This window comes from Mytilus edulis, chromosome 7, assembly GCF_963676685.1.
Source record: "Mytilus edulis chromosome 7, xbMytEdul2.2, whole genome shotgun sequence".
NCBI lineage: Eukaryota > Metazoa > Mollusca > Bivalvia > Mytilida > Mytilidae > Mytilus > Mytilus edulis.
Window position 1 is genome coordinate 49,748,833 of NC_092350.1, and position 12,643 is coordinate 49,761,475.

The 12,643-nt window shown below is 33.4% G+C and overlaps 1 protein-coding gene across 1 annotated transcript; it reads left to right on the forward strand.

Moving 5' to 3' along the window:
- Positions 1 to 391: 391 nt before the first annotated feature.
- Positions 392 to 5,563, forward strand: LOC139481703 (uncharacterized). Its single transcript, XM_071265174.1, has 2 exons — positions 392 to 481; positions 3,837 to 5,563. Exon 2 carries the CDS (start codon positions 3,837 to 3,839, stop codon positions 5,538 to 5,540), a length of 1,704 nt encoding a protein of 567 aa, XP_071121275.1. The 5' UTR covers positions 392 to 481; the 3' UTR covers positions 5,541 to 5,563.
- The last annotated feature ends 7,080 nt before the right edge of the window (positions 5,564 to 12,643 follow it).

Sequence of the window (12,643 nt, forward strand, 5' to 3'; positions counted from 1 at the left end):
ATCGGAAAATAGTTAAAGTCCCACTAAATTGCACCTTTATATACTCGAACACCTTGATTTTTATAGGTTAGCGTAACGAAATGTTCTATCCAAATTTTTTTTTTATTTGCAATCAAGTTACCTTTTTAGTTAAGTATTGGTCGTTGCAATTAAATTTACAATTTATAAAAAGATTCAAAAAATGTTTGTACTGGATCGTGATTTCCTATACACATTAATACCTCTTTCCAAATTCCTTACATATTTTCTATATGTAATCAAATTGCTCTTCTTTTTCATACTAACGTGAAATTAACAAACTGTGTATACAAATATATATAATTTATACATTTAAAGGTATGCGCTATTTGAACATGAATGACGTATGTTTACAGATGTCGTCAATAGATTCGACATACCTCGTGACTATTTCGTTTGTTTACCTTCCTGGTTGGAATATTTTATCAAGTTAAAGACATTTGTGTAATTACATCAAATTCAGGTAAAATTATTGCTGCTTTATTTCATTTCAATGATATTTAAAGAAAGGAATAGTATTATATACCATCTGAGCTCCATTGCGTATAGTTATCATGTTTTAACAAGTAATTTTGTGACTAGTATGTACACATAATGTGATAGATGTTCTCTAACACACATCTTTTCTCCGTGTACACTATCAGAAAAGGTTGTGTCTTGTATACCATGTTTCCCCATCACGTTTAATGATACGTCAGGTATGGTTTAATAAATTTTTATAATATTGCGTCAACTGGCCTTAGCTACATCATGAACATATCCAATGATTTTGATAATCTTCATACTAGTCGTTCAAGGGTTATCGAACTTTAATCGTCATTTCAAACCTGCTCATTTCAATTTCTTTGTTAGTCAAAGAAGAATTATATTTTAAGATACCTGGACGATCCTATTTAACAAAGGTCAGAATGACTATTGTTTACTTAATGTCCTTTTAACTTAAGGACCCGGTGCAGGTCTTTAAGTTGGGGTTGAATTTTAAAAACTCACTAACGTTCTCACTAATGAGACACGCCCAATAAATGACCAATTGGGGTCACGAAAGGAGAGAAAAATCCACCATTCAACGTTGATTTCTTCATAGGAAATTGCTATATCGAAACTCTCTAGGTCTTACAACATGATACACTACAAAAAGTACAATAGACCTACAAACACTGTACAATTCATGAACATTTACACAACGTTCATAATTTTATTTTTGAAATAGCATTATTTAACATTAAATATTTAAAGCTTTATATTGAATGTGACACTAAGTGTTGTTGCCTCAGCGACGAATTCTCTTCGGAAAGACTCTATGTTAACAACTTCAGTTGGTGTGATGTGTCATGACTAGTTTTTTTTCCTCTTGCGATTGTAGTTTCGTCTCTGTGCCTCATATCTCTGTGCACTTGGTAGTTTCTGCTTTTTGCCATACAAGATCTCTGATGACTCATTTTGTTGGAAGTTTGCTGTCCTTTTGTAACTACGAACAGCATTACTACGATGACCTAGAAAAAAATGTGTTATTTTCTAGTTAGAACTTGATAAGAAATTAAACTGTTCACTATATATATGTAACGATTGAATATTTAGAAAAGAAACGTAACAAGAGCATTTATACCAATTCGATTATTTTAAAATTCTACAAAATGTTCGTAGGTCTTTTAATTTCCACATAAACTTCTAATTCAACTTTTACTATTACAAATTGTTCATACGTTTTATCTATAAATATTATTTCCGAAATTTACTTTTTTTTCCCCACAAATTCATTGATGATTATCAAAGTATGCTCTAATTTCTGTAAAGACGGTTTTCGTATTGCATGTACATAATTAACAAATTAACCTAAAAAAAACAAGAAAAAACAAGATTTTGTTCATATCGCTTTTGCTATCTTTAGAATACATTGTGGACTATTTTTTTGTCTAGTTTAATCAGTATCCAGTGTTCACACCCAATGATCAGTTAAAGTGCATATTAATATTATGACTCTTGTTAACGTTGCCTTACGCAATGCATTTGTTTCTCTCGTGACATTGCTGTGACGTTTTCACACAGCTGGCATATATCTCTTAAAACATATGTACCTTCATTCTTCTATATATTAAAGTATAAACTTGTTACATTCAGAGACGAGTGTGTGTTGTAATGGGAAGTTTGTTCATTCATACATGTTCCATTCGATCTGGAAACTACAAACAATTGGAATGCCAAATCATCCAATCTGAAACGCAAATTAGTGACAAGTATCTGTTATACATAAGAAAAATGAAACACTGTATATATTAATTTCATATTTGCATATGGAGAAGAATTTACTTTTTGCGAACTTCTCGAGTTTTCATGTTTAGAAAGATACTTGAAAAGTATCTATAATAATAGTAACAGCAAAAAAAAAACAGCAGGTAAAACTTGTCAAAACAATTTCCCCACCCTCTATATTTTTTCAGATTTATATGCTACCACAAAATATGATTTCGTAGGAAATATCCTTTAACTTGAAATGTTGCATTTAATAATAATAGTTTATAGACACGTTTTGAATGTAAAAGTCCTTTTTTTACAAATTTTGGAACACGACCAGTTTTCTAGTTGTCATATAAATTATTTGGACAATCATGGATGAGTATTGTCCTGTGCTTAGCTAAATGGGAAATATTGTACTGCTTGTCGTACTTTGGCTTTACTAGCAAAATGTCTTATAAAACATCATTTAATATTGCTAGAAGAACAAACTTTGGAGATTTCCTATTGATTATTGTATCACAGTTTAAATTCGTTTGTAAAACGATAACAAAGAGGATTAATCGTTTAAATAGATGCAAATAGAAGCATATTATCTTAAGAAACGAAAAACATTTATTTTTATTAAAAGTACTCGTGCTTCTAAACAAAGGCAACAATAGTATACCGATATTCAAAAGTCCCAAATCGATTGAGAGAAAACAAATCTGGGTTACAACCCAAAACCACAGGAACACATCAATTATAAGAGGGAAACAAAGGAATAGCAGGAACACTGAAGTGCAACAAAAACAAACCATTTGATAACAACTGCTATATTCGTGACTTGGTATAGCACATTTTAAGAAACAATGGTGGGTTGACCTGGTCAAATGGCTAGCTAAATCTTCCACCTTATGATAAAGTCAAAATATAATGAATATGAAATGCTCATGATACTAACACGGTCTCCTATGTAATTTGATCACTAGTTAAATAAAGGCATACAGATGTTTTATGTTGGAATACCCTTCTTTGCGTTAGATATACGTACTGTTATGTTTTAAAAATTCTACCGGGAAATATATTTGATATTTGATGTTTTTACGTAAAGATAGTTAACAACCCGACCATAGAAAAAACAACAGCAGAAGGTCACCAACATGTCTTCAATGTTCGGCACAAAGGCTTCCAAATTTGTTTATTAAGACAGCTATTTCAACATAAGTGCTGAAGTAATAAATTATTTACGGAAATTAGTTGAAATAAAGATTTTACTTTATGTTGCTATCCTCATTCTATAATAAAACTAAACAATCCAATAAATAGACAACACATACTTGAAAAGGCAAAAAACAACAAATACACAGTTACAGGATCCTTAGATGGGCCGGCATAAATAGAATTAACAGGGTTATCATCAAAGACACTGAAAACAGATATTAGAAAACTCGCAGATATTTTGCTATAACAAAATATACAAGGCTAAAAAGTAATGACTGTAAATTATTTGTATCTTTCTTTTAATGACTTACAAATGTAGTGAAGATAAAAAAATCTGAATTTTTGAAACATTTTTAACGGTCAATATATACTTTTGCTTGTAGATGATGGCAAGCTCTGTATCTTCATGTGGTGTATGTGAATTTCAAAATGTCTTTAAAGCTGCATCCATATGGTGTTCTGATTGTGATGAGGGCCTTTGTATAGACTGCAGTAAGCATCATGGAATTTCCAAAGCAACAAGAAAGCATGTAACTATACCGATATCAGAATATAATGCATTGCCTACTTACATTACAAACATTAAGCAGACATGTAATACCCATGATGAAAATTATCAGATTTACTGCAATGAACATGAATGTGCGTGTTGTAGTAAGTGCATCGTTGAAAAGCATACAAAATGTCAAAATATTTCCAATCTTGATGATGTTGTAAAACACACAAAGGCTTCAAACGCTCTTTTGGAAATTTGTGAAACATTAAATGAAGTTGCTGAAAACATAAAAAGGATCCGTCAAGACAAAAATGGTACTCTGAAAACATTGTCCGAAAAAAGAGAACAGATCGAATGTGAAATTCAACAGGTTCGGTTAAATATCAATCAACATCTCGATAAACTGCAAGAGGACTTCATATCGGAATTGCATGAGACAGAAGGAAGAGAAAAATCAAAAATCCATCAGTTAATGAAAGCTTTAGATGAGCATGAACGTAAAGTTGTCAAGCACCAAGAGAATATAGCAAACATAAAACAACACGCATCAGAGCTACAGACCTTCCTATCTCTGAAGCAGCTTGAAGGTAATGTTGATGAAAACTGTCAGTTTATTGATTCACTTACTGAAAGTAATGTTCTCAATCGTGTGGAGATCAAGTTTAACATTAATACATCACTGACTGACATTGCAAATGGTGTTCTTGAGTTTGGAAAAGTATATATTGACAAGTCCAGTACCTCATTGAACATTGTAAGGAAAAAGCAACAACAAGCTCAGTTGATAGTACCTAAAGTATCATCAATTGTGCCCATTGAGAATATACAAGTCAAGTTAGAACAGACTATAAATACCGAATCATCTTATGTTACAGGATGTTGCATATTACCTGATAGTAGATTTGTATTCGCCTATCCTGAATTAGACGAAGTTGCTGTAGTTAAACAAGACGGGACGGTTGACTTTGTTGTGAATGTAACAGCAGCATTTGGTATAGCGTACAACAATGAAAATAACACTATAGCGATATCATCCCGTTGGAATACCCAAGGCAAACAAATAACACTAATTGATTTAAAGGGACGAAGAGTAAAGAAAACTTTTTCACCTGGTGGACAAACCGATGGAATAGCGGTGACAAATAACACACTGCTATATCACATTAACAATAAAGCAATTCGAGCCATGGATCTTACTGACGAATCAACACGTGATATAACTACTGAGAACATGGACACATTTATCAACATAACTATATCTGGACACAAACTTTATTATTCCAGTTATAAGTATCATACAGTAGTATGCTGCGATCTGCAAGGAGCGAAACAATGGACATTCAAAAATGAAAACATTTTAAAGAATCCATTAGGAATATCAGCTGACAATGCTGGTAACGTGTATGTTGGAGGACGTGGATCACATAATGTCGTGGTTATCTCCCCTGATGGACAAACACATAGCGAACTATTAACTAAAAGAGATGGTTTAGATTCCCCAAGTTCAGTTAACTTTAGAAAGGAAACTAGTCAGTTATTAGTTACAAATGATTATCAGAAAGCGTATTTGTATAACGTATCTAGTAATTAAACCACTTCAATATTATATCTTAATGCAGTATTGAAATGGAGAATAAAAGACACATATATACAAAAACAACACATAGTTACATGGAAACACAATTGCTAGTAAAATGTACTTTATAGAACAGCCCGGATTTTTCCTGATATTCAGCATTGAAACCATGAAATTGATTTTTTATACAAGCATTTAAATGATAAGGTTAAGTGCTTCTCTCACAATTGGTGTCCACTGATGTTATCAAAAACACACGGATGGTCATTTGGTCAAGATTATTTAAATTACAGTTTCTACACTCAATACATTATATTTTCTGATCTGCAAAATATTTGCAAAGACGATGTGTTTTCAAATTTTTTTTGTTTCTTCATATTTTTGCAATGTTTTTCATCCAAAATTCAATAAAAAAAAAATAATTTTTCTTTGCATATTGTCAAAAAAATAGGATTTCTGCAGCTAATTTGGAAATACTCTGATCATAATTTCAAGCAAGTTTAATATGTTTTAATAAAACATGTCAATGTAATTGTGTTAAAATCAATCAGGACCAGGGCCAATCAAGTGTATCTTATTATAATCCTTTGTAACTAATTTCTTTTTTGAGGTGCAGATATATAGAGTAATTAAGAGTTGGTATATCCAGTGTAGGATGTTATGGAATACATTTTTCAGCATTTACTTTAATATTTTTTTAGAAATTCTCACTCGCATGCTTGTGGTATAATCATTGTGTGTTTATTTCTATATCAGAAATCCAGATCTGGTCTGTTTCTAATACTGAAGGAGGTGTTTCGGTTACGGTCATGTAGACCCATCAGATATCCCTAGAATATATGTTTCCTTTCTTGTGATATTTAGAATCAGTGGCAGATCCAGAGGGGGGCGTACTGGGCGTACGCCTCCCCTTTGCTTGGACTTTCTTTTTTTGTAAAATGATTAATCAGACTTGACCTCGTGAACTTTGCCATTTCCCGTGTATTTAATTTTTATGCGACAATTCTTTACTTATAAAGATATTTTTCGCTGGTATTTTATGATTATGTCAAAGTCATGTGATTCGCTATTATGAAATTGAACAATGCATCAAAAAAACGTTACTCAGTCATTTTTAAATTCAAATAACAGTAACGATGCTTAGTCTGAGGATGACAACCGTGATACCTTTAAAGCGATAAAGGATTGAGCAAGAAGGTAGTGACTTCTTTTTCACAATTCAACCAAACAAAAAGTAATACTCTGTTACACTTTCATGAAAAACAAATCCACAGCAATATTATTTTCCTACGAAAAAAGGTTTAACCCCAAACGCCCTGAGAAACGCCCCAGCCTATTTTAAAATAACATGATAGCTGAACAATGATCCTCAGTCAGTATAAGCTCTAGATATATTTAAAGTCTAAGGTACGAACCATTTGATTTGAGGAGACAGTCTAAGGTATTTGAGAGAGAAAAATCTGACTCTGATTTTTTCATTAAATAAAAATTCTGGTCAAGTGGACAAGATTAATGAAAACATTAATCTTGTTCACTTTTTTACTATTAGAAACGAAAATTTCCAAAAGAATTATTTAGAATTAATTGAACATGATGAATAAAGAACGGGCGTATTTGTTTGAGGCCGGGGTTTGCATGTCTGACCGGAATGTCTGTTTCGCCGAACTGATATATTGAATACTTTTTTCAAGACCAGACTACAACCTGCCTGCTGAGTGCGGCCTTTGTGTCTCCATTAGTTGACCGTCATTCATAAAGTCGTTGTCATTTCAGACTCATTCGTAGCCTTTGTTTGGTTTGGATCCCCTCACTTCCCTTAAACATATCAACCAAACATTGGAATAAAAATTGCTTGCTTGACTTTTTTAACTCGTGTCGGTGGTATTGTAAATTTCATCGAATAGCCCAATCTGGAATCTGTGAGGTTAGGCTAACTTAACATGTAATTAACGAGAATTTTCCATGTCTATTTTTTACTGACAAGTCCCACGTCAAATATATCAGTACATAGCTTTGGATCCATACTATCATTTTATGATAGACAAATAATAGGGAGAATACAGCATTAAAAATGTCCAACCCTTACACTTTTCTGCAACTACAGAATATATATGCCCCACGCCAGGAACCGCCGGTTTAAAAAGTGCATTTTACACTTATTTTATGTTTTTAGCCCAAAAAAGGTCACAAACATTTTTCGCCTCGCTTCGCTCTGCAATCTTTAAAAACTTCGCCCCCTATTTCGAAATTCCTGGATCCGCCCCTGAGAATGGTTCGAATTTGATTTCACTTATTGGAATACTCAAATAGCTATATTAAAATCAGTTGGATCCAAGACAAATCCATATATGAATTGCACAAAAAACAAAAATTGAACCCAACTGTGGCTTAAAAATCTAAACAAAAACAAAAATGACATGGGTAAAATTATGCAGCAAGTCAATAAACTCATCATAGATGCCACGATTATATTTTATATTAACGCCAGACGCGCTTTCGTCTTCAAAAGACTCATCAGTGACGCTCGAATCCAAAAGAGGTAAAAAGGCCATATAAGGTACGAATTTGAAGAGCGTTGAGGACAAAAATTCCTAAAATTTTGCCAAATACAGCTAAGGTGATCTATTCCAGAGGTAGACCAGCCTTAGTTTTTCAAAAATTCAAAAGTTTCGTAAACAGTTAATTTTTAAATAAAGGCAACAGTAGTATACCGCTGTTCGAAATTCATAAATCGATTGAGAAAAAAATAAATCCGGGTTACAAACTAAAACTCAGGGAAACACATCAAATATAAGAGGAGAACTACGACACAACAGAAACACAACATTAAAATGTAACACACACAGAAACGAACTATAATATAACAATTGCCATTTTTCTTGGTACAGGACATTTTAATAAAAGAAAAATGATGGGTTGAAGCTGTTTTTTTTTTGGCATGCCAAACCTCCCGCTTTCATGGCAATACAAAGGGTATCATCATCTCAGTAGTCAGCTCTTCGGTGTTAACATGAATACTTACTGTATGGTCATTTAAATAAATTTCCTGATACTAAACTTTGCATTTTTTTAAAAACTATGGATTTTCTCATCCAAGGAATAGATTACCTTAGCCGTATTTGGCACAACTTTTTCGAAATTTGGGCCACCAATGCTCTGCACTTTTGTACTTGTTTTACTTCATAACTATTTTGATCTGAGCGTCACTGATTAGTCTTACGTAGACGAAACGCGCGTCTGGCGTATTAAATTGAAATCCTGGTACCTGTGATAACTGTTTACACCACTGCGTCGATGCCACTGCTGGTGGACGTTGCACCAGCCCAGTAGTCAGCACTTCGGTGTTGACATGAATAATAATTATATGATTATTTTTATAAATTTCCTGTTAAAAAACTTTGAATTTTTCGAATATCTAAGGATGTTCCTATCCCAGGAGTAGATTACCTTAGCCGCATTTGGCACAATTTTTTGGAAATAAACTCATCATAGATACCAGGACTAAATTTTGTATATACGCCAGACGCGCGTTTCGTCTACAAAAGACTCATCAGTGACGCTCGAATCCAAAAAAGTTAAAAAGGCCAAATAAAGTACGAAGTTGAAGAGCATTGAGGACCAAAATTCCTAAAAGTTTTGCCAATTTTGAGTCATAAATGCTCTTCAACTTTGTACTTGTTTTTCTTCATAGATATTTTTATCTGAGCGTCACTGATGAGTCTTATGTAGACGAATCTCGCGTCTGGCGTATATACAAAATTTAGTCTGATGTATTAAATTATAATCCTGGTACCTTTGAACACCATTTACACCACTTTGTCGATGCCACTGTTGGCAGAAGTTGCGTCCCCGAGGGTATCACCAGCCCAGTAAACAGCACTTCAGTGTTGACATGCATACTAATTATATGATCATTTTTATAAACTTCCTGTTACAAAACTTTGAATTGTTCGAAAAACTAAGGACTTTCCTATCCCAGGAATAGATTACCTTAGCCGCATTTGGCACAACTTTTTTTGGAATTTTGAGTCATCAAGAATGCTCTTCAACTTTGTACTTGTTTTTCTTAATAAATATTTTGATCTAAGCGTCACTGATGAGTCTTATGTAGAGGAAACGCTCGTCTGACGTATTAAATTATAATCCTGGTACCTTTGAACACCATTTATACCACTTGGTCGATGCCACTGCTGGCAGAAGTTGCGTCCCCGAGGGTATTACCAGCTCAGTAGTCAGCACTTCGGTGTTGACATGCATACTAATTGTATGATCATTTTTATAAACTTCCCGTTACAAAACTTTGAATTTTTCGAATATCTAAGGATGTTCTTATCCCAGGAATAGATTACCTTACCCGCATTTGGCACAACTTTTTGAAATTTTGAGTCATCATTGTCTTCAACTTTGTACTTGTTTTTATTCATAAATATTTTGATCTGAGCGTCAACTGATGAGTCTCATGTAGACGAAACGCGCGTCTGGCGTATTAAATTATAATCCTAGTACCTTTGATAACTATTAACACCACTGCGTCGATGCCACTGCTGGTTGGCGTTTTGTCCCCGAGGGTATCACCAGCCCAGTAGTCAGCACTTCGGTATTGACATGAACACTAATTATTAGGTCATTTTTATAAATTTCCTGTTACAAAACTTTGAATTTTTCGAAAAAGTAAGGACTTTCCTATCCAGGGAATAGATTACCTTAGCCGTATTTGGAACAACATAACATGATAGGACTACAATATAAATAAATGGGAGAACATATAAGACAGAGAAACACACGAATAATAGCTAACAAAAGGTACCAGGTTTAAAATTTAATACACCAGACGCGTCCACACAATACTAAGCAGTGACGCTCTGATGAAAAAAAGTTCGAAAGCCAAAACAAGTAATAAGTTGAAGAGCATTGAGGACCAAAATTTCCAAAAAGTTGTGCCCAATACGGCTAGGTTTTTTTTCTGCCTGGGATAAGAACATACTTATTTTTTAGAATAATTCATACATTTGCAAACAGTAATTTAAAAAAAAATGAAAATAACAATGCTAATTCAGGTCAGCACAGGCTGGTGATACCCTCGGGGAATTTTAACTCCACCAGCAATGGCATCGACCCAGTGGTTGTAAATAAACTCATCATAGATATCAGGATTCAATTTTATATTTAACCCAGTCGTGCGTTTCGTCTTCAAAAGTCTCATTCGTGACGCTCGAATCCAAAAAAGTTAAAAAGGCCAAATAAAGTTGAAGAGCACTGAGGAACAAAAATCCAAAAAAAAATGCAAAATACAGCTAAGGTAATCTATTCCTGAGGAAGACAAGCCTTAGTTTTTCAAAACCCATTTTGAAGTTTTTACCCTTGAAATGTCTTTTTCACCTTTAATTTCAAAGACTTTAAGTTATGATCTTAATGATTAGGATAAGGAAATTATACATTTAGTTGATAACGCAAAACTTTCCAAAGTTAAAATTCTGAACACAATGTGATTTAGGAGAAATCAATACGGACGGATCGTCACTTGATTTCTAATATGACTTTTTGTCCTTGTCAGATATATTTTACTTTTTATTTATTTGCTGAAACTTTAATAAAATATAGAAAATTGTAAGATCAAACGTGTTCAGCAAAATAAGATCTCCAATAAGGCAACTTGACAAAAAGTGTCTAATGACCGCTGATAAGATGTTTGACGAATAACAATATTACTGATTGCAATGAAGGGGAAACAATTGCATATATTAACCAGGGGAGCGATTCGTGATCTTTTTGCCTCGTGCTTATATGGATTATAACGACGTAAGCGTTAAAAATCTGAATTCTTTATGAGTGTCGTGTTGATCGTTGCTTGTTTTTCTATGCTGTGATTGTATATTGCTGTTTTCTGTTTTTCACTTTTCGTCTGTACTTTGGCATATTCCTTCGATTGGACTTATAAGTTTAAATGTCCGTTTGAATCTTTGGTCTTTCTTTAACGCCAGTCAATGCAGATTATAGGACGATCTTCAGAGCATGGAATTTGTATTGGTTAGTGTCGAGCTAAGTTCGATCGGTTCATGTTGGATGATTTTTATGTTACCAAAGATCTGTTGAAGCCTGTTTGGAACTTGCACATGACCCTTTTCTGACACGTTTGTTTGTTCAGTACGTTATGGCATCAAATGATGTTAAGGGTAATACGGCTTAGAAAAAAGTCATCTCAAGTTCATACATAATTATTCTTAAGTTACTAAAGTCGCAATAATCAAACAAGGGATCGAGACTGCAAGCATCGTTTACGTCGCTTTAATGCTAGACTTTGGAGTTCCTCTATAGATAAATAGCAAAATAACAAAAATACCGAACTCCAAGGAAAATTCAAATTATGTTTGGGGTTTGCTATAAATGCAGAAAATAGATCTTAAGTTCGGGTGTTCTATTTACATTTGAAAAAGTTTCACATGTAATCCACAGCGGTTATCGGAGAAATATTACTACGCCTAGCCAGTAAAACACATGCTTGGCAAATATAATGGTTTGGTGGTTTGCATATTCATCTTGCCTCGCCTTATTTGCCTATTGATAGGGTTTGCACAAAGAATAGTAAAAGAGTGTACAGTTTTCTAAGTAAATGTCTATAAAAAAACATTTGCAGGTTTCTAGTTCGCAATATATATTTTTAACAACAATAAATCATAAAACGCACGGTCGTTTTTAGTGTAAGAGCCATCCAACTATGTTCTATTTGTAGTTTAATCAAGTTTTAGTTACACAGAGTGTTTGTTTCGAGATGTTTACAAGTAATTTACATACCTGTCTTTTTCATATAGTCACATGGTGTTCTATTTTTTCAGTTTAGTTTTAGTTGGTTTTGCTTTGTGTGTATGAATGTTTGCTAACTCTTAATTACAATGCTAACGCAAACATGTATATAAACAAAGCAAGCAAACCAACCACAAGTTTAAACTACAAGCATTATGAAAAAAACTCTAATAACGTTTAACTTATTAGTATGCGATGTAAATTTAGACCGAAACAGAAACGAAAATTTTGCTTTTTCGGGGACGTCGATTGGCTTAACTGTCCAAGATAAATGTATTTAAGGACATCGAGGAAAAGATATAAATTTCATCCTACAT